Here is a 22,555-nt window from a genome sequence, read left to right on the forward strand (position 1 = left end):
CAGGCCCAGGTCCGGGGTATCCCACTCCCAGAAGAGAAGGTCCGTCGCAGAGAAGTGAAAAGGGAATGCTGTAGGAAGGTCACTCAGATCCAACAACACCGGGACCATGGAGCCCAGCCGAGACTCAGGGCGGCGTGGTTATCCCCAGCTCCTCCAGGATGGCGAGAATCAGCGGAGCCAGCTCGTCCCGTCTGAAAAGGTGGATCACCCTCGGGTCGTCCCTTCCGAGGTCTAGCTCTGCTTCGCCGCCCTGTGTGGTGGTGTGCCCTCTCCCTCGGTCCCCCTCGGAGGCGGGGAGGGCTCCTCCAGAATCTCTGGATCCGACGAGTCCGTGGCGTCAGTGACCTCTCTATGCGGCAGAGCCCGCAATGCCCATTTGGCTCTGGACTGCCCGTCCGAACCCTCTGACCGAGGACGAGGCTGGTCCGTGGGAGATGGCCCCTCAGGCCCCCCCCGATAGGCGATTGGGCCGCGTGGGAGATGGCCCCTCAGGCCCCCCCGATTGGCGATTGGGCCGCATGTCGTTTGTGGGCCTTGCGGGCCTTAAAGGCCCTATGCATAGCCAGGATGAAAGCAGAGGAAAAAGAATTGTCGGACCCTACAGAGTCCGTGGATGTGTGTCCCCCCCCCCCCCCCCCCCGCTCCCATTGGTGAAACAGACCGCGGGACTGACCACAGGGGGTAGAGGGGAGGAGGGGAATCCCAGGGGTCCGCCGCAATCTGAACCCCGCTCGGAGCTGGAGTCAAAATGGCTGACTTTCCTGCGATTTTCGCGAGGGAGCCGGCGGTAAAATGGCGGCTTTACCTGCGGTTTTCTGAACTTGCTTGGGGAGGGCAGCTGGCTGCTCCCTGCCGGCAAGGGCGAAAGTCTGATGCTGGACCACGACCCCCTAAGCGCGACCAAAGGCCCCTCCCCTCCCGGGACGCAGGCTAAACACAGCCTGTCCCGAGAGAGGCGCACGGTTCTCGAACCTCAGGCCGAGCATGCCGATCCGCGTGGCATGCTCGGCACTAGTGAAAGAAAACGACAAACAACTGCAAAATAAAAGGGGAGAAAGGGGAGGGAGACGCCGAAGTGGCAACCGCAGCTGACACTAACTCGGAAAGTAGCCGAACAGGAAAGACAAAAAAAACCGCTCTGCTTCACTTTTATTTACCTGGAGCTGTCCCTCGTCGTGGTTCTGAAGCGGTCTGGCTGAGTGCGCCGGGCTCCCCGGTATCACCCCGGCAGGGCTGTTCCACAAGAACCTAAGGTCCTCGACCCTTAGCCCCAGCCAGTGCTCAACCAGGGGGGATGGTCCCCTCAGGACCTGACAATCCCCTGGGAGCAGAGGACTGTCTGGAAAAGCAGCTTCTTCCTTCTTCTTTCCTTTCTTGCAATTTTCCACATTAAATTTCATTTGCCACTTTCATTACCAGTCTCCCAGTTATGCAAGGTCCTCTTGCAAGTTCTCACAATCATCTTGTGATTTAACAACTGTGAAAAATTTTGTGTCGTCAGCAAATTTGATCGCCCACTTGCTGTTCCCATTTTCAGGTCATTTTTTAATATATTAAGAAGCAGTGGTCTGGGCACGCCACTATTCACCTTGCTCCATTGGGAACATTTACCATTTAGACCTATTCTCTAGTTTTCTATCTTTTAACCAGTTCCCAATCCATAACAGGATACTGTCCCCAATCCCAAGACTTTTTATTTTCCTAAGAAGTCTTTCATGAGGTAATTTGTCAAATGCTTTCTGAAAATTCAGATACATTATATCAACAGGCTCACCTTTAGCCACATGTTTATTTACGCCCTCAAAGAATATAGCAGATAGGTGAGGCAAGCCTTCCCTTGGCTAAATCCATATTGGCTTTATTCCATTAAACTATACTTATCTATATGTTCAACAATTTTGTTCTTTATGAGAGTTTTCACCCCTTAAACATGAAAACATATGATATGCCATACTGGGTCAGACCAAGGGTCCATCAGGCCCAGTATCCTGTTTCCAACAGTGGCCAATTCAAGTCACAAGTACCTGGGAAGTGCCTAAACATTAGATAAATCACAAGCTACTACTGCTTATTAATTACCGTAATAGCAGTTTATGGATTTTTCCTCTAGGAACTTATCCAAACCTTTTTTAAACCCAGGTACACTAACTGCTGTAACCACATCAACTGGCAATGAATTCCAGAGCTTAACTATGCGCTGAGTGAAAAAGAATTTTCTTCGATTTGTTTTAAATGAGCTACTTGCTAGCTTCATGGAGTGCCCCCTGGTCCTTCTATTATCTGAGAGAGTAAATAACTGATTTACATTAACTTGTTCGTCCTTTCATGATTTTGTAGATTTCTATTTTAGTTCTTTTCAGTCGTCTCTTCTCCAAACTGAACAACCCTAACTTCTTTAGCCTTTCCTCATAGGGTAGCCATTCCATGCCCCTTATCATTTTGGTTGCCCTTCTCTGCACTTTCTCCAGTGCAGCTATATCCTTTTTGAGATGCAGTGACCAGAAATGCACACAGTATTCAAGATGTGGTCTCACCATGGAGCGATTCAGAGGCATTATGGTATCCTCCATTTTATTTGCCATTCCCTTCCTAACAATTCCTAACATTCTGTTTGCTTTTTTGATCACCACAGCACACTGGGCCGATGATTTCAATGGATTATACACTATGATGCCTAGATCTCTTTCCTGGGTGGTAACTCCTATGATAGAACCTAACATTGTGTAACTATAGCAAGAGTTATTTTTTCCTATATGCATCACTTTGCACTTGTCCACGTTAAATTTCATCTGCCATTTTGAAGCCAATTTTTCAGTCTCGCAAGGTCCTCCTGCAATTCATCACAATCCGCTTGAGATTTAAATACTCTGCAGAATTTACTGTCATTCGCAAATCTGATCATCTCACTCAATCATCTTTCCAGATCATTTATAAATATATTAAAAAGCACTGGTTCAAGTATAGATTCCTGAGGTACTCCACTGTTTACCTTTTTCCAATGTAAAAACTGACCATTTAATCCTACTCTCTGTTTCCTATCTTTTAACCAACCTGCAATCCACAAAAGGACATTGCCTCCTATCCCATGATCCCTTTTTAAAAATTGGTGTTACATTGGAAACCCTCCAGGCTTCAGGTACCTTAAACTATGTTAATGATAGTTTACAAATCGGTCCATAATTTTATTTTTCAGTTCTTTCAGCACTCTGGGATGTCTACCATCTGGTCCAAGTGATTTGCCTCTACTCTAGTTTGTCAATTTGACCTATTTCATTTATCCTGGTACACTGAGATTTGTTTCAGTTCTGCTGAATCACCACTTTTGAATATTTTCTGGCATGACCAAAGCATAGAATTCATTTAGGCTCTCTGCTATGGCTTTGTCATCCCTAAGTGCCTCTTTTACCCCTTGATGGTCCAATTGACTCCCTCACAAGCTTTTTACGTCAAATATACCTGAAAAAGATTTTGCTTCCATGGCAAGCTTCTTTTCAAATCTTCTCTTTGACTTTATATCAATGCTTTGCATCTAACTTGCCAGTGATCATATTATTTCCTGTTTTCTTCATTCAGATCCCTTTTTCATTTCTTGAAAGATGTTCTTTCAGCTACTATAACCTCTCTCACCTCACCGTTTAACCATGCTGGTCTTTGTTTAGCCTTCTCCTTCAACCTTTTCTAAGATGGTATTTTTAAACATGCCTGATGTAATGTCTTAAATTTTGCAAATGCTCCTTTTAGTTTTTTCCTAACCATTTTACTCATTTTATCACAGTCACCGTTCTGAAAGTTAAATGCTGATGCAGTCAATTTCTTTAGTGTCCTCCTTCCAGTTATGTCAAATTTGATCATTATGCGATCACTACTGCCAAGTGGCTCCAACACTGTTACATCTTGCACCACATCCTGTGTTCCACCAAGAACTAGGTCTAAAATAATTTTTCCTCTTGGTTCTTGTACCGGCTGCTCCATGAAGCAGTCGTTTATTTTATCTAGGAACCTTACCTCTCTAGCATGTCCTGATGTGACATTCACCCAGACAATAATGGGGTAATTGAAATCACCCATTATTACTGTGCTGCCGATTGTGTTAGCATCCCTAATTTCATTAAACATTTCATTGTTTGGTCATTCTGACCAAATGGACGCTAAGACATCCCCACTGCTATTTTATTCCCCTTTTACATAGAAACATAGAAACGACGGCAGAAAAAGACCAATCGGCCCATCCAGTCTGCCCAGCAAGCTACCACATTTATTTTCCCATACTTATCTGTTCACCAACCACCAAGTTCAGGGCTCTTGTTGGTAACTGTTTGATTCAAATTTCCTGCCATCCCCTGTCATTGATGCAGAGAGTAATGTTGGAGTTGCATCAATGGTGAGCATAAGGCTTAATGGTTAAGGGTAGTAACCGCCGCATCAAGCAAGTTACCCCGATGCTTGTTTATCCAGACTGCACAAATCAATGCTTTTTTGGATGTTGTCTTAATGTAAATCCTCTTTTCCACATTTATCCCTGCCGTTTAAGCAGAGAGCAACGCTGTATATGCATTACATAAGAACAGACGAACATAAGAAAATGCCATACTGGGTCAGACCAAGGGTCCATCAAGCCCAGCATCCTGTTTCCAACAGTGGCCAATCCAGGCCATAAGAAACTGGCAAGTACCCAAAAACTAAGTCTATTCCATGTAACCATTGCTAATAGCAGTGGCTATTCTCTAAGTGAACTTAATAGCAGGTAATGGACTTCTCCTCCAAGAACTTATCCAATCCTTTTTTAAACACAGCTATACTAACTGCACTAACCACATTCTCTGGCAACAAATTCCAGAGTTTAATTGTGCGTTGAGTAAAAAAGAACTTTCTCCGATTAGTTTTAAATGTGCCCCATGCTAACTTCATGAAGTGCCCCCTAGTCTTTCTACTATCTGAAAGAGTAAATAACCGATTCACATCTACCCGTTTTAGACCTCTCATGATTTTAAACACCTCTATCATATCCCCCCTCAGTCGTCTCTTCTCCAAGCTGAAAAGTCCTAACCTCTTTAGTCTTTCCTCATAGGGGAGTTGTTCCATTCCCTTTATCATTTTGGTAGCCCTTCTCTGTACATTCAAAGTGATGTATCAGGCTTAATTGGTTTAGGGTAGTAACCGCCGTAATAAGTAAGCTACCCCCACCTACAATTTATATCCATAAAGATTATGCATTCCATTTTGTTCCCTAAACAACATTTATCCCTTTTGACTCAACACTCTCTATAATATATACTGCTACCCCTCCACCAATTTGATCCATCCTATCATTTCGATATAATTTGTACCCTGGTATCCCAATATCGCATTGGTTATCCTCCTTCAGCCAGGTCTCAGATGCCAGTTATACTAATATCTTCATCCAGTGCTATACACTTTTAACTCTCCCATCTTATGTTAGACTTCTAGCATTTGTACACAGACATCTCAAAGTATGTTTTTTGTTTGTATTAACAACCTGCTTATCAGTTAAGAGTAATTTGCAATCTTTCTGCTCTGTCTGCACTTTACTTAAAGGCACCTGGTCCATTTTAGCATTTATAGCAACCTCTCTACCCTGATTTCCCTGTTCTCTTAGGGGCAGATTTTAAAACCTGCGCGTGGGTGCAGATTTGTTCGTGCAACCCGGCGTGAAGAAATCTACGCACGATTTTATAACATGCACGCGCAGCCACGCGCATGTTATTAAATCCACGGTTGGCGCGCGAAAGGGGGTGCACAATTTTGCCTGACTCCATTCCCCCCGCTCCTTCTCCTCCCTAACCCGCCCCCTAGCCCTATCTAACCCCCCCATACCTTTGTTGAAGTTACACACGCCGGCCAATGGCCGGCCCGCGATCCCGGGCACAGCAGCAAATGGCCGCTGTGCCTGGAGGCTCAGACTATGCCCCCTCCCTGCCCCTTTTTGAAAGCCCCGGGACATATGCGCGTCCCGGGACTTGCACACGCCACCGAGCCTATGCAAGATAGGCTCGGCACGCGCAGGGGCAGCTTGGGGTAGCTTTTCGGGGGTTACGCACCTATCCCTTTGAAAATCTACCCCTTAGTATCCTTCAAAGACACTTCATTTCAAAACATGTCCATTTGAACAAATATTGGCTTTCTCCATCATCTAGTTTAAAAGCTTTTCTATCTCCTTTTTTTATCTTATTTATGCAATTTTAAATATACAAAGCATCAAAAATCTTTATACAAACGATATAGGGGTGATAAGCAATTACATACGAAAATGAAACTGTTATATATCATGGCAATACAATTACCTTTAAATCAAATAAAACATTAAGAAAAACAAAACACAGGATATTATCTTCCCCTACTTACAAGAAACATGAGGAAAGGAGGATGTAAATCTAGAGAGCGAATAAAAAAATATAAAAGTTAAAGAGCATAGTGAGTAGAGACCCCTGACATTAATTCAAGACTCTAATAACTAAGGACTGGGTAGAACTGGAGAAGAAGTAATCATTTTCCTAGCATTAAGGAAAGATTGTAGTTTTTCAGGAGCAAAAAACAAGTGTATCTGACCGAAACTTAACAAAACATTTGCATGGGTAACGCAATACAAAAGAAGCTCCTAAATCAAGGATATCTTTCATGAAAGCTAAAAAACCTTTCCACCTTAACTGGGTAGATCTGGAGATATCAGAAAAAATACGTAGAATTTCAATTCTTAAAATATTAAAACATAACTTTAGAAAGATCTGCTTCTGATACAAAAGACACAAGCAATGTGGCCCTATCTATTATTTCCTGATCGGATGACTGAAGAAATTCTGTAAGGTTCAAAGGGGGGGAATTGATTCCCTGTTGGAGGATTCACAGAAGCTGGTGAAGGCAAAAAAGTTAACTTATTAATAGACTGGAGATTCTTCAAGGGGAATACCGAGAACTTGGTGGAAATATCTTTTTAAGATAACCATCGAGAGTTCACCCAATATCTTAGAAAAATTCAAAATTCTGAGATTCAGCAGATGAGAAGAATTTTCCATCAACTCAAGCCTGTGAGATATAACTCTGATATCCTGAATGGAAGTAGATTGGACCACCTGAATTTTCTCAATATATTGTTGAACAGCCACAAGAGGCGAGTATGATCTTGAATGGAACTTTCATGCTGCACATCCATAGGATCGACTCTAGAAATAACCAAGTCTACCTTAGAAACGGAGGACAAAACCTTGGCAAAGTTCTCCATCAGTTCCCAAAGTGAATCCAAAGTTATAACCGCTGACTTAACAGGCATCTGAAGAGAGTCCTGCAGCAATGGAACCACTGGAAGACAAGCACCAGACGAAGAATAAACTTGACCTCTGGCCAAACCAGTATGGTCAAAGGAGGACAAAGAAGAAACAGGTCCTGGAGCAGTAGAGTCTTCAGAAGCTATCTGAGATAAAATAATAGACACGGCAACATCATCTGCTCCCACTCGCACTGGCTCCAACGGAGAAAGAACAGTTGGCAAACCAGCGGCGTCATTATAAGGTGCACATCTTACAGCTGGCAGAAGAGCCTGTTCTCTGCACCAGAGGGAAACCTCGTCCCCTAGAAGCGCCGACGCTCCCTCATCGAGCGCTGCAGCGAGAAGCTCACCACCAAGAGAGCTTCGGGGGTCCACAATAGATGCGAAACTGGTGATAATCCGCTGACCTGGAGGTAAGGGAGACCCTTACTTTCCCCTTCCTCTTTGGCGGCATGAGTAAGTGCAAAATGAAAGACTTAAATAAAAGGGAACGGTCACTTGTACGACATCTATTGACTCGCAGCCATCTTATCCCCCTCCTCTCTATCTCCTTTTAAAAGGTTACTGCCAGCAATCTGGTTCCACTCTGGTTAAGGTGGAGCCCATCCTTTTGGAAAAGATCCCCCTTCCCCAAAATGATACCCAGTTCCTAACAAACCTAAAACCCTCTTCCTGCACCTTAGACTCTGGAGCTCTGCCTGCCTCTGGGGTCCTGCACATGGAACAGGAAGCATTTCTGAGAATGTTACCCATGGAGGTACTGGATTTCAACTTCTACCTAAAATTCTAAATTTGGCGTCCAGAACCTCCCTCCTACATTTTCCTATGTTATTGGTACCCACATGTATCAAAATAGCTGGCTCCTCCCCAGCACTACCTAAAATCCTATCTATGTAAAGCATGAGGTCTGCCACCTTCACACAGGCAGGCATACTGTATAAGGGGTAATAATAGCGCGTCGAAAACGCACATCCAGACGGGGGCTAACTGTGCGCTCAGCCGAGCGCATCGTTCTGTATTGGCCTGATAGTCCTGTACTGACATCAGCCTGTCAGTATTTCTACAAAAGCCAACTGTGGACAATTGAGAAACTCAACTACTACTAATAATTAATATTCTTTTTTTTTCCCCAGAGGAATAGGAAACAGACTTAGAAGTAAAAGGACAGGAACAACTGAAGGCATACACTTCACTGACCCAAAATTTCTGATTGGCCCCCCACACGTCCTGCAAAGAATTCAATCATATAACTCACAGTACTTTTTGTGTGTATTCTTTATATGTAATTATTAATGTACTTTTATTTATTTATTAACATTTAAGAACATAAGAACATGCCATGCTGGGTCAGACCAAGGGTCCATCAAGCCCAGCATCCTGTTTCCAACAGTGGCCAATCCAAGCCATAAGAACCTGGCAAGGACCCAAAAACTAAGTCTATTCCATGTTACTGTTGCTAGTAATAGCAGTGGCTATTTTCTAAGTCAACTTAATTAATAGCAGGTAATGAACTTCTCCAAGAACGTATCCAATCCTTTTTTAAACACAGCTATACTAACTGCACTAACTACATACTCTGGCAACAAATTCCAGAGTTTAATTGTACGTTGAGTGAAAAAGAACTTTCTCTGATTAGTTTTAAATGTGCCACATGCTAACTTTATGGAGTGCCCCTAGTCTTTCTATTATCTGAAAAAAATAAAAAACCGATTCACATCTACCCATTCTAGACCTCTCATGATTTTAAACATTTCTATCATATCCCCCCCCCCCCCCTTAGCCTCTCTTCTCCAAGATGAAAAGTCCTAACCTCTTTAGTCTTTCCTCATAGGGGAGCTGTTCCATTCCCCTTATCATTTTGATCACCCTTCTCTGTACCTTTTCCCTCGCAACGATCTTTTTTGAGATCCGGCTACCAGAATTGTACACAGTATTCAAGGTGCGGTCTCACCATGGAACAATACAGAGGCATTATGACATTTTCCGTTTTATTCACCATTCCCTTTCTAATAATTCCCAACATTCTGTGTGCTTTTTCAACTGCCGCAGCACACTGAACCGACGATTTCAATGTGTTATCCACTATGATACCTAGATTTCTTTCTTGGATGGTAGCACCTAATATGGAACCTAACATTATGTAACTATAACATGGGTTATTTTTCCCTATATGCATTACCTTGCGCACTTCTACATTTTGATTTTGTATGCATATTTTTTTATATATTTGTATATTTATTATTTAATGTCATCCCTTGTGTGCTTTAAATTATTTTATAAATACATTTATTTTATTTATTTTTTATATGTATATTGATTTGTGCGATGTCCTCTCTCTTATTTATTTGTTGTTTTACATAGAAACATAGAAACATAGAAATGACGGCAGAAGAAGACCAAACGGCCCATCCAGTCTGCCCAGCAAGCTACGCAGTTTATCCATTTTTTTTTTTTATCTTACAATTCAGCCCCTGACGCAGCCAATGAGCGAAACTCGGCCAGAGTTGGGCTTTTTTAACTATTGCTATTTTGTACGAATAAAACAAATCTGATTGCCAGGCGCAATAGAAACAGGTCTGTCCTGTTTCTATTGCGCCTTCTGGCTTCGACAGACCATCTTCCGTTTTTTTGTTTTTTTTGGGACCTTGCCCATGGTACTACTTCCATTGTCACCACCATGGACACCAATATCTGCAATATGTCCATATCGTTGGCCTCTCCACCACTCTCAGGGTTCATATTTGTCCTCACAGCTTTTGAATCCATGTTCCGAAAAAAAAAACCTTGCTCTTCATGGTATAGAATTGTACCCCTAAATATTCTAGGACCCAAGAAGGCAGCAATGTGCTCTTTGTCAGATTTACCACCCACCACAACTCCTGAAGTAACTGAATGATCCTGCAAGACACCTTGTGACTATCTGCTGCCAACTTGGCCCTGATCAACCAGTCAGCCAGATATGGATGGACTAGGATGTCATCTATGTGATGCGCTGCTACCACCACTACCATGACCTTGAAAAGGTTCTGAGTGCCGTAGCCAATATGAATGGCAATACTTGAAACTGGTAATGGTGACACAACGCCTCAAACCACAAATACTGTTGATGGTCCTTGTGAATGGGAATATGCAGATAGGCCTCTGTCAGATTGAGTAAATTTAGAAACTCCCCCTTCTGTGCTGCCAGAATTACAGACTACAAGTTTTCCATTCGAAAGTGGGTCACAAGCAGAAACCGGTTGACCGCTTCCAGGACTAGGATGGGACAAAATGAACCTTCCTTATTGGGCACAACAAAGTAAATGGAATAGTGCCTCGTACCCTCCTAATCTTTGGGCACAGGGACCATGGCATTCAAGCTGACTACACATTGCAATGTGGTCGGTATGGTTGCTCTCTTTAAGGGTTGCTCTCTTTAAGGGAAAAACCAAAAAAGCATATGTAAGTAGTTGGAACAGCTCCAAGGCAATGCTGTCTCTGACCACATCCAGTATCCACTGATCAGAAGTGATTAGGCCCATCTCTGATGATAATGAGACAGATGTCTGCCTATCTCCGATACTGGATGGTGGAACCTCAAAACTTTATTGGGCGGTATAGGAAGCTTCAGAACCTGAGCTTCCATCTTACCAGATGCTAGGATTTGTGAACCATTGGCCCGAGGTGGGGTTAACGCTACCTGAAGGGTTGGGCCCTGCAGGTCCCCACCGTTGGGAGGTAAGGCTGGTCGGGAACAGAGGCAAACTGGAGCTTCACCAGTACCGGCCCTCATTCCCCGCAGGTTGAGCCCTTGGGTGCCAGGGCCAGCTGGTCTTAGGCGCACCTCTGTGTGGCTGCTCCCAGAGAGAGTACGCGACTGGAGGCAGAGAGTGTCAGTAAGGTTAGGTATAGTCCAGGACTGAGATACTCTCGGAGGGAGAGGGAGAGAAGGCCTCAAGGGGTGACAGGCCACTGCAGTTCCGAGGATAATGAAGGAGGACAACTTGGGAGTGACCCGGAGGAGAGGACGTGCAGGAGTAGAGGCTTGTGCTCCGATAGGCTGAAGCAGGACTAGAGCGGAGGATCCGCTGTAGCAGGTATGAGTAGAGAAGTAACGCAGAGGAGCTGCCTGAGTCCCGGCAGCGCGATAGCAGGACCTTGCAATGTAGAAGCGCTGAGAGGTACCCCGAAGAGCGGGGACACAAAGACACAGTCCAGTAATGTCACAGTGCTGGGCCAGGTCTTGATGAGTGAAAGCACTGGAACAGGATCTCCTGATGTAGAAGTGCTGTGCCAGGCCCCAAGGAGCGGGAAGCACGGAGACGAGACACCAACATGAGACACAGGGATCTGTAGAGCAGGAACAACAGGTCCGAAGTACTGGAGCAAGCACCAGAAAGGAACTAGGGAACTCGTTGCTAAGTCGGTTAGTGATAGCTGGATGTGGTCCTTAAATATCCCGGACAAGTAATGTCATCAGCCGGGGACACGCTTGCAGTTCCCGCCATTGGCCCTTTAAAGGGAGGACACAGATGGCGCACACACACACGTGCCTGGAGAGACCCAGGCTCAGAATGCTGGTCGGTGGCATCCCAGCCGCCACTTGGAGCACAGGAAACCAGGAGGAATGCGGCAGCAGTGGCTTGCCACCGCCACGAGTGTACCAGGAGCAGAGAGCCACGCATGACAAGATGTGAGTTGAGCTGGCTGCGGGTGGGCGCAGCCATAACACCAGACTTCTTTGATTGAAAGGACTGCAATCTCCCAAAAGATCAAGATCTCTGACTCCACGATCTTCTGGAGGGATGGCATAGACGAGAGTCGTGAAATCGACCTCTGGAAAAGGAGGATTGACGGACCACTTTCTTATCTTCCAGCAATCACAGAATTTTGGTTTCTCCCCACTGATTTGCCATCTTGTATTTGTATTTATTAAAATGTCTTAATTGCTTATGCCTAGGCCCTAAGCGATATGCATATCATACATAATTATTACAAAAATTCTAACTTAAGACAAAAATATGTAACTAAAACAATTTACAGTTTGAAGCAAGGTTAACCACTGCCAAAATCATAATAAAATATGCTGCAGTCTCAAGATGTTTTTAACATACCAGACAAAGGAAAGGCTAGTCCCAGCTAAAAGGATTTAAGGAGTGTTTTAAAAGGTTTTTGTATATTCCATCAGTCTTAAAGCCTCAAGTATGGAGGTGGAGGAGAGGGGAGTAAAGGAACTTTTTACCTGCCTGCTTGGATGCGAAAACCCGGGGGTAAAGATTGATTTCTCGGCCTTGACGGCATCGCATTGCAGCATTCAGTCCCAATGTCATCAGGGAGGGTCCGGGGGAAGCCCTTCATAACTGGACCCCCCGCGGTGCTCAGACGCCGTTGGCGCGCATCGCCCAAGCCGCGCGCACCTAAGGGGAGCGCGGCTTTCTTCTGAAATGAGGGACTGTTAAAATTATTCTCCAGAATCTCCTCCACCTAAAAGTAAGTTAAAACTTTTTGGATAAAATATCTTCTCTCCGACCTCCTTCAAGTATATAAGATTTTTTATCTAAATTAAAGGAAAAGTTGAACTATAAGCCCTTCACGTATTGAATCAATTCCTTCAATTAAATGCCTCACACGAAGAGGAAGGGTAGGGTACATTTGGTTTCCTCTGAAAACAACGTGCCCATATCCTCCCAGTCGACTACTGAAGGGTTTTTTGCTCCAACCCATGTGTCTACCCCAGGTGCGTCCGCTGGGAAGATGGGTGAGGAACATACTCAGATTCCCTTGGACATTCATACATCCTTAAGCCCTGGGGCTCCTGAGACATACAGGATGGGTTTGCACACCAAATAACCTTGGGTGCAATATCAGTTGCAGAGACTGTACCCGAGTCTCCAACTATGGATGTCATAGATAGAGGCGTGCTAGAGGTGGAAAACAGACCAAGTGGGTCAAATGGATTGATGAAAGATCTGGGTACATCAATGATAGCCACCTTACTTGTCAACTCAGGAGGAGGACAGGGGCCTGCAAATGAATCCAATAGGATTATAGAAATTTGTCAGGAAGGAGGTGTGGGAGTAATTCCCAATTTAAAAATGGTTAAGCCAAATGAAGTCACTTTGGGAATGGTTTGGGAAGCATTAATCTCGATTCAAAAATCGATAGTCTCCTTAACAGAGGCTATTAATAGTTCACAGTGTAAAATACAAGTAATCGAACCACAGTTAGCTGCCCATGAAGTGAAAATAAAAAAACTTAAAGACAAAACTTCATCTATTCAAGAAAATCAATTAAAGCTAATTCAAGATGAGAATGTATCCATGAAGAAGATTGAAAATTTAGAAAATTCTGCTAGATACCTGAATTTACGGGTACTACATTTTCCTAAAGTAAAACTGATCTCCCCAAGCGAACAGTTTAAGAAGTATCTTATTGAAGTCAAATTTTCAAAGGAAACTTTACCATTAATTTCAAACATATCCTTTGTATCATCAATAAAGAAAGAACAAGAAATACCGGTAGGACCATCAATGGGTGCAGAAATGGATCTAACTGCATTTTTAGAAACAACAGTTGAAGAACAAATTGACTACAGAGGGACGCTTTTGGTAACATTTGTACTATCAACAGACAGAGATTTAGTATTGAATTCTTTTTTCCGTAATAGAAGTAAAATGTACCTGGGACAAAAGATTTGGCTATTCCCAGATCTGACTCGGGTAACTCAAATTCAAAGAAAAAATTTTCTAGATATGGGTCAGGAAGTTCGACAAATAGGGGCTAAGTTTTCAGTTAGATATCCCTGTAAATGTTTGCTTCTTTTGAATAATACACGATATCTCTTTTTTGAACCATCTGAATTGAGATTTTTTTTTGGATAACCATAGAACTGAGAGTAGCTCCGCTCAATCTGCTCAGGAAATTTAATATAAGAATTGAGTATTTCCTTATTTGCTTTTTCTATGTATTTGATATTATGTTCCAGTATAATTAGAATCTTATATACCTACCTTTAACAATTGGTTAGAAGGAGAATAAGGTATAGACGGTAACTGTCAAACTATTTCCTTAGTTATAAATCATGTTTTGTAAATGAATGTGATGACATGTAATACCTTTCTTCTTTTCCTATGATTATTGTAAAGTGCATGCATGCATAAATAAATAAATAAATAAATAAAAAAGCCTCAAGTATTGTGTTCCAAATAGAGGGTGCAGCCACAGAGAAAGCACAGTCTCTTGTCACAGATAGTCATGCTGCTTTCATTGAAGGTATCTCAGGGATCACTCTTTGCTGGGATCTAAGGTTTCATGTTGGCTGATAAATTTGTAGTAGAAAATGTGTCCATGAAAAAAAACTAGTACTGAGTAGTTTGTGAGTTGTGAGTAGCACTCCTCTAACCCATCCCCCAAAGAGAAGTTGGCCCTTGAAAGGCAACTTTGTCAAGTTAGACTTAGAAATGGTATCAGCCAACCAGTTACACAACCAGAGAACATGGCATGCTGCTATGACTGAAGCCACTCTATGAGTCCCGGTACACACCAAATCAAATCCTGAATCCAATAGGAAGGCAGCACCAGGCTCTAGGTAGGGTCCACATTCTTCCAGCACTTCCTGAGCTTCCTGCAAGCTGGCTCATGCCACCAAGCAGCAGTAAGCGGACATCTGTAAATTCATAACCACAGCCTCATAGGCCTGTTTCAAGATTACCTCAGTCTTATGGTCCTGCACCTACTTTAGGGCTGCCCCCCCCTTTCACAGGAATAGCAGTTCTCTTGGTGATGGAGAACACAAGGGCATTCACTTACGGAAACTAGGAACTGTTCTCTCACCTTTGGGTCCACAGGATAAAGACCAGCCAAGGATCGACCGCCTTTGAAATTCTCCTTTGGAACACTCCATTACTAATCAATCAACTCCTGCACCACTTCATGAAAAGGGAAAAAACAGAATGCCTTACATAAACTGACCATGAGAGAGTTCTTCTTCTGTGTTTTAGCTGCATCTGGAGCAGCATCCTCACACCCCAGTGTCTTTAGCATTTGGGTTATCAAACCAGATAGCTCATTCCTATGACACAGCCACAGCATGGTCCTATAGGGTTCTACATCTGGAGAAAGTTCTTCCTCCAGGACAACCTGCCCAACATCTGCCGAAGAGGCCTCTGACTCATCCCAGGAGCCCTCTGAGACATCCTGATCCTCCTCTACATGCTCCTTCTGTTGCTTAGGGTCACCTGGAAGGGGAGGAGGGATCAGCTGGAAGCTTGCCATACCTTGGGGAAGACGATTTTGGATGAGGTGCCTCCTGACTGAAATTCTTTTAAAATATTCCACCCTTGAAAGGGTTGAAAGATCCATAGGCAAGGTCACCTCTAACCTCATTTCATCAGCCATTGGGGAAACTGGCCATAGTGAAGGAGGAGCGAGCTCCTCTCCTTGCAGAAGAGGACTCGCCTGGGAGGCCACCATTACCTAGTCTTCCACCACGTTTTGGAACACCCCTGCAGAAGCAAAATCCCCCCTCCAACATCTCTCCCTGTGCTGCCACACATCTCTGGCACAGACAGAGAAGATTTTGGATGCACAGCCTTATATGCCATGCAACACAGATCAGGAGCTGTTTCCTATGCTGACTGCCCGGTGCCATCTTGAATACGCGTTGCACGCAGTCCTGCAACAGGCAGCCTAATGGTGGTCAACTGCCCTGCTGAGTGGCTACCCCTGAGCAGATGCTGTGATCTGCTGTGAGCCTCTGCCCTCGCTGTTGATGCTGCAATCTCCTGCCTCAGACAGCCTCGAGGACCATAATGCTCTCAGCCCCAGCTAGCACGATCACAGCTGTGCGGGAACGCCTTTCTTTTAAAACTCAATTGCCTGATTGCGGCACAGCCAGCACACCTTCCCCTGCCTGCGCAATGGACAGGAAACCCCGGTGGAGGAGGAAGAAGAGACAGACAGAGGCTAAGAGCTGAAAACAGAAGACAGACCTGAGACAAAAGTTGCCTTCAGGTCTGGAAGCAATCCACCACCTGTGGAGGGAGAAGGCTACATGATTTCAGCTCATATCTTCCTTAGATGGATCAGTGTTACTGGCTCAACTGTGGGAGGGAGCCCTGCTATCACCTCAGGAGCTACCCTAATCCTGGCAGGCTTATGTCCACAGGTAAGTATGCATGTCCACTGTTGGAGATGGAGAATACTGGCAGTTGATGTCAGTACTATAGGGACAAGATATAACCCTTGTAACAGTTTTGTAGCAACTTGTGACTTCAAGGCATAGAGGGGGTCTGTGAAACTATTGAAATTTGTTCAATTCTTGTACCATTGTAGCAACATAGGAAAACTTGGTATCTGGCAGAGGATGTATGCATGTGCCTGTGAATCATTGTGACCCGAAAAGGTGAATCCAAAGTTCACTACGAAACTGTGCATGAGAATACCAGAGGGGAAACAGATGTGGGGGTATGGGAAATTAAGCTATTTGTAGAATAAAGGAAAATGTGTGTACTGGTGTCAGGAGCTGACTACTGTCTGCATGCAGAATGTCAGAGGTGAGACAGAGAAAAACTTTATATAAGGAGTGGTTGGAATACTGGATATTTGGAGAAGGCTAGGACTCTATCAGATTATACACTGCTAGCCATCTCCCCAGGAAGACATTATTAAAACACTTATGACCCATTTACATATTATGAAACATTTGCTTGCTGTTATGATTCAATACTAATAAAAGATGAATTATCTGTAAAATTCCAAAAATGTCTTCCTATGTGTTTTCTGAGACATATATTACAGAAAAGGGAACTGGGAGAGAAGCTCCAGCTCTTGAAGATTTAGCCACAGCAAGCAGTCTAATCTAAAAATAAAGATAACTAATTAGGGAACTGAAAACCTTTGAAATAAGGAATTGTAAGGTTGAGGCTAAACAGTACAGGACTCTCAAGCCGATTCAGTACGGTGCGCTCAGGCCGAGCGCACTGTTAGCCCCCGTTTGGATGCGCGTTTTCGACGCGCTATTACCTCTTATACAGTAAGGGGTAATAGCGCGTGGAAAACATGTGGCCACCCCCTCCCCCCCCCCGAAACTAATAGCGCCCGCAACATGCAAATGCATGTTGATGAGCCTATTAGTTAGACCCGCGTGATACAGAAAGTAAAATGTGCAGCCAAACCGCACATTTTACTCTCTGAAATTAATGCCTACCCAAAGGCAGGAGTTAATTTCAGCCGGCACCGGGAAAGTGTACAGAAAAGCAGAAAAAACAGCTTTTCTGTACACCCTCCGACTTAATATCATAGCGATATTAAGTTGTAGACCCCAAAAATAAAAAAAAATAAAAAAATCTGCCCATGGCCCATGGGTTGGAAGACGGACGCTCAGTTTTGCTGGCGTCCGTGTTCTGAACCCGTGGCTGTCAGCGGGTTCGACAACCGACAACGGTAAAATTAAGCGTCGGCTGTCAAACCTGCTGACAGCCACCACTTCTGCCAATAAGGAGGCGCTAGGGACGCGCTAGTGTCCCTAGCGCCTCCTTTTTACCGCGGGCCCTCATTTGCATACTGAATCGCACGCCCAGTTGAGTGGCCTATCACAGGATAGAGAATCTTGAGAACACAGTTAGAAGTATGAATCTTCATGTGTTGAACTTTTCTGTGACAGCCCATGTTGAACTTTTTAAATCATATATGTGGGATGTGCTTGGCCTCTCTCGTGATGCCATGCCTGCCATTGTTAAAGCTTTTTACCTCCCCAGTGGGAGAGGAATGGCAGATGGTGGTAATGTCTTGGGCATCTTCATCAGGAGGGAGAAGCTCTGAATATTACAGCTATTTTGGAATCAACAGTGATTGATGAGGCACATAGGGCCACTCTTCTGGTGATGTTCTCCTGTATGCAAGATTGAGCTTGTTCCATCTGTTTTTGTTTACCCTGCTTACATGATTTTTATGGGATTTAAAGTTCAGAATCATCCTGCCTTTGGCAGAGCTACCCAAGATCACAGAAGTTCTTGGTTATGTGGCAAGCAGTGATAACTTGGGGGCTCGCTTTTTCCGTGTAAATGTATGGTTGTTTTTTCCACTGAGAAATTTGTTGGGGGGGGGGGGGGGTTTAACCCTCACAGTTATGTAGTTTTGTAGATTCTAGGGTTCCTAGTGGAAGTCCTCCTGCTATCTGTTAATGGGTAAGAGTGGTAATGTGGGGTCATTCCTGGATTACTGTTTACCTGAGAATAATGGTGGTTTGGAATAGATTTCCCTTTTCCCTTTCCTTTTTTTCTTACTCCCAGATTTTCTGGGCCTCTGCAATTTATAGTGGTCTGTGTATTAGCAGTTGAAATGCTATTTTCCTTAATTGATACTGTTGTTCTTTTTTTTTATCAATTGCTATTTCTTGGAGCATGGTATGCTTATATAATTATGTTAAAATTAAAAATATTAAAAAAAAATATGGGTTTCCAAGATGGCATTTTAGACAATGTCCACACCTCATGGAAACCTTGGCAACCATATTTCTTCATTTTCTCGTAGTTAAGTGCTACTACAGTAGTTTTACTTTGTATCCTTTCTTCAGTGATTATGTCAAATTGAATTGCATTATAATCAACCTTTTTACCTCTTTCACTATGTCCTGCATTCCACTGAAAACTTGATATAAAGTAGTTCCCATACCTTGTTGGTTCCATGACTAGCATGAAGCAGTCATTTATGATGATTAGGAACTCCCTAGCATGTCCTGAAGTGAAATCTACCCACTCAATACTGGGGTACTTGAAATCTCCCATTATTACTGAGTTGCCAATTTTGTTAGCCTGTTTAATCTGTTTTTACAGTCTGTTTTCTCATCCTGGCCAGATGGGATGCAGATTGCTCTTACTATTGTACTCTTCCCTGTCAAACTTGGAATTTCTATCTGTAAGGATTCTACAATGCAGTTTACTGCAAAATGTTTATCCAATTTAAAATCTATGTCATCCTTAATATATAGTGTTGCCCCTTCACCAATCTGATCTGCCCTACCCTACCCAATTAATACCCTGGTATCACAATGTCCCATTGGTTATCTTCCTTCCACCAGATCTCTGAGATGATTATGTCCATATCTTCAATAAGTGCCATACATTCTAACTCTACAATCTTATTTCTTAGACTTCTGGCATTTGCATAAAGTATTTTAAAGTATGTTTTTTATTTTTATTTCTATTTTTGTCTTCACAACTTGCTTATTAGGAGATGATAAAAGCAGTTTTAAGGCATTTATATGTGTGTTCTTTATTTAAATCCATCTGGGCTACTTCAACCATTACCACAGCCTTTCCATCGGGCATTCTAACATATAATTTGCGGTATCGATTTGGATTTATAAACCACCTCTTTCCCACTAGGCTACTTCCCTTCAAACAATGGTCTTCCCCCATGATCTACTTTAAAAGCTGCTCTTTTTTTTAAATGCTAGCATAGGCATAAGAACATAAGAACATGCCATACTGGGTCAGACCAAGGGTCCATCAAGCCCAGCATCCTGTTTCCAACAGTGGCCAATCCAGGCCATAAGAACCTGGCAAGTACCCAAAAACTAAGTCTATTCCATGTTACCGTTGCTAGTAATAGTGGTGGTTATTATCTAAGTCAACTTAATAGCAGGTAATGGACTTCTCCTCCAATAACTTATCCAATCCTTTTTTAAACACAGCTACACTAACTGCACTAACCACATCCTCTGGCAACAAATTCCAGAGTTTAATTGTGCGTTGAGTGAAAAAGAACTTTCTCCGATTAGTTTTAAATGTGCCACATGCTAACTTCATGGAGTGCCCCCTAGTCTTTCTATTATCCGAAAGAGTAAAAAAACGATTCACATCTACCCGTTCTAGACCCCTCATGATTTTAAACACCTCTATCATATCCCCCCTCAGCCGTCTCTTCTCCAAGCTGAAAAGTTTAGTCTTTCCTCATAGGGGAGCTGTTCCATTCCCTTTATCATTTTGGTAGCCATGGGGTTCCACCCCTGGTTAAGGCAGAGCCCATCTGACTGGAACAGGCATCCCCTTCCCCAGAATGCTCCCCAGCTCCTAACAAATGTAAAGCCCTATTTTGTCATTTTTATTTAACTTTCTTTGTATTGAATGAATATTATGAACAGATATTAAAATCTATCCATGCAACATTGTGAAATAAAGGTAAATATTATTATAAGAACTAAAGAAAAAAATCCCTGCAAGAGATAATACCAAAAAAGACAAAAGAGAAGGTGTCAAGGTTGAAGATCTTACACAACTAACAACAAATACAAAAACAAATCTAAAACAAAATATGCATCCATAGTTACATCAGTTTCTCTACAAAAAAAAGAAGAGAAAATTCTGAACTTCAGTCCCACTAAAGACACTAGATTCACACGAGGAAAGACCCTTCTCTAAGCATGAAATAAGATTTTTGAACACAATTGACAGTCAGCTAGGTCCCAACAAAGGATACTTAGGGCTTGATTCACTAACGCTTTTCTAACCATTCTTTGTCTGTGGGGGAAAAGCTGATGGGTAGATTTTGTAAGGTACGTGCACTTCCCAGCGCGCACACATGAATGCGCCAATTTTATAACATGTGGGCACCGGCGCTCGCATGTTATAAAATCGGCAGGCCGCATGCACATGCGCACTGGATTTTATAATCTGTGCGGCATGCGAAAGGGGGGGTAAAATTGTTTAAATTCGCATAGCGATACATCGCGGGCTTCCCCAGTTCCCTCCCAGTCTGACAAATAAGGAGCGGACTGGGAGGGAACTTCCCTACGCCCTACCCTACCTTCCCCTTCCCCTCTCCTCCCTAACCCCTAAATCTAAATTTTTTTTTTTAAATCTTTTTTGCTCAACTTACTTTAGCTCCCGAGCTGAAGTTGTACGCACCAGCAGTCAGCCAGCGCGCAAGGCTCCAGGACAGCGATCAATGGCGCTGTCCCGGCCCCGCCCCCCACCCAAAACACGTCCTCCGGCCTACCCCTTCCAAGAGCCCAGCACTTGAGCACGTACCGGCCTTTACGCGTGTGGCCGGGCCATAAGTGCACCAGGCATTTAAAATCTGCTCTTTTGTGTATCGTGGCCCATAGTGTTACAAATTTAATTTTGCACTTCAAAGGGTATTGCAAACAGACATCAGGGCTATGTCCACCTGACAAACTCTCTTACATCCAACCCTCGCCGTCTCTTTGCCACACAATTTCTTCCTCAAACTTTCCTCTTCCCTTTCACTCTCTGCCTATGGTTAACTACTTCCAAGACAAGATTCACAAAATTAGTCTTGATTTCTCAACCAAGTCACCTTTACTTACCTCTCCCCCATTTCTTTCCTCTTCCATTCCCCTAGTCTCCTCAAATCTCTCCTACTTTCCTGAACTCACAGTGGAGGAAACTGCTCATCTTCTCTCTTCTTCCATAAGTCCATAAATTGTTATTAACCAAGTAGACTTCGGGAATAGCCACTACTTATCACTGTGCATTAATAGCATGGGATCTATTTACTGTTTGGGATCTTGCCAGGTACTTGTGACTTGGATTGGCCACTGCTGGAAACAGAATACTGGGCTTGATGGACCATTGGTCTAACCAGCTTGGCAAGTCTTATGTTCTTATTTCCTGATGTTAAGAGTCTTCTTTGACTAAAGTGAGGTATAAATGTGAATTATAATTTAATATCTAAACTTCAAATGTACTGAAAGATACAGGTCTGCAGAGCTGAAGTTTTGGAAGAGGCATAGTGCCACCATGAGGTAACTATGGCCAAGGACAGGATAGTAAACTCAAGGCTTGGGTAAGAAAATTATCGAGAACTGCCACTCACCTTTTGATCAAAACTTTCAGGTGTTAAATAAAAATTGTGGAGTGGAACAAAATAGTCTTCCAGGAGCCCCATAAGTAATACCAGGTATACACCATCTGCAAACTAAATAAAAAGAATGAAAAGCCCTGAATGACGCTCTGAAAGATAAGTTTAAAACCTCAAACCTTCTCAAGCAGAAATTACAATATGTAGGCACAAAGACACAGTGCTAGTTCTTAAGGGACAGGTATTACTGCTCCAAAGAAGCCAAGGGAGGTTGGCTTCTGCTTAATTTTGTTTTTAACTGAACTTGCTAACTGATGCAGAAATTAAATTCAAAAAATAATGACAATTTACTGAATGGCCTTCTGGAGATGCAATCATTTGTAAAATGTGGTCATGTTATCGACAAGCGTTTAAAACAAATAATAAATAGTAGTTTATTTATTTGATAATTTCTATACCATCGTTTGGGGT

The 22,555-nt window shown here is 43.3% G+C and overlaps 1 protein-coding gene across 1 annotated transcript in view; it reads right to left on the minus strand.

Annotated features, from left to right (window-relative positions):
• PARVB (parvin beta) overlaps positions 1 to 22,555 on the minus strand; it is a 465,356-nt gene that overhangs the window by 62,467 nt on the left and 380,334 nt on the right. The window contains 1 exon segment of the mRNA XM_029600119.1: positions 22,100 to 22,201. Coding sequence (XP_029455979.1) covers positions 22,100 to 22,201 — 102 coding nt within the window.

The sequence above is a fragment of the Rhinatrema bivittatum genome, chromosome 4 (assembly GCF_901001135.1).
Source record: "Rhinatrema bivittatum chromosome 4, aRhiBiv1.1, whole genome shotgun sequence".
In the NCBI taxonomy this organism is placed as follows: domain Eukaryota; kingdom Metazoa; phylum Chordata; class Amphibia; order Gymnophiona; family Rhinatrematidae; genus Rhinatrema; species Rhinatrema bivittatum.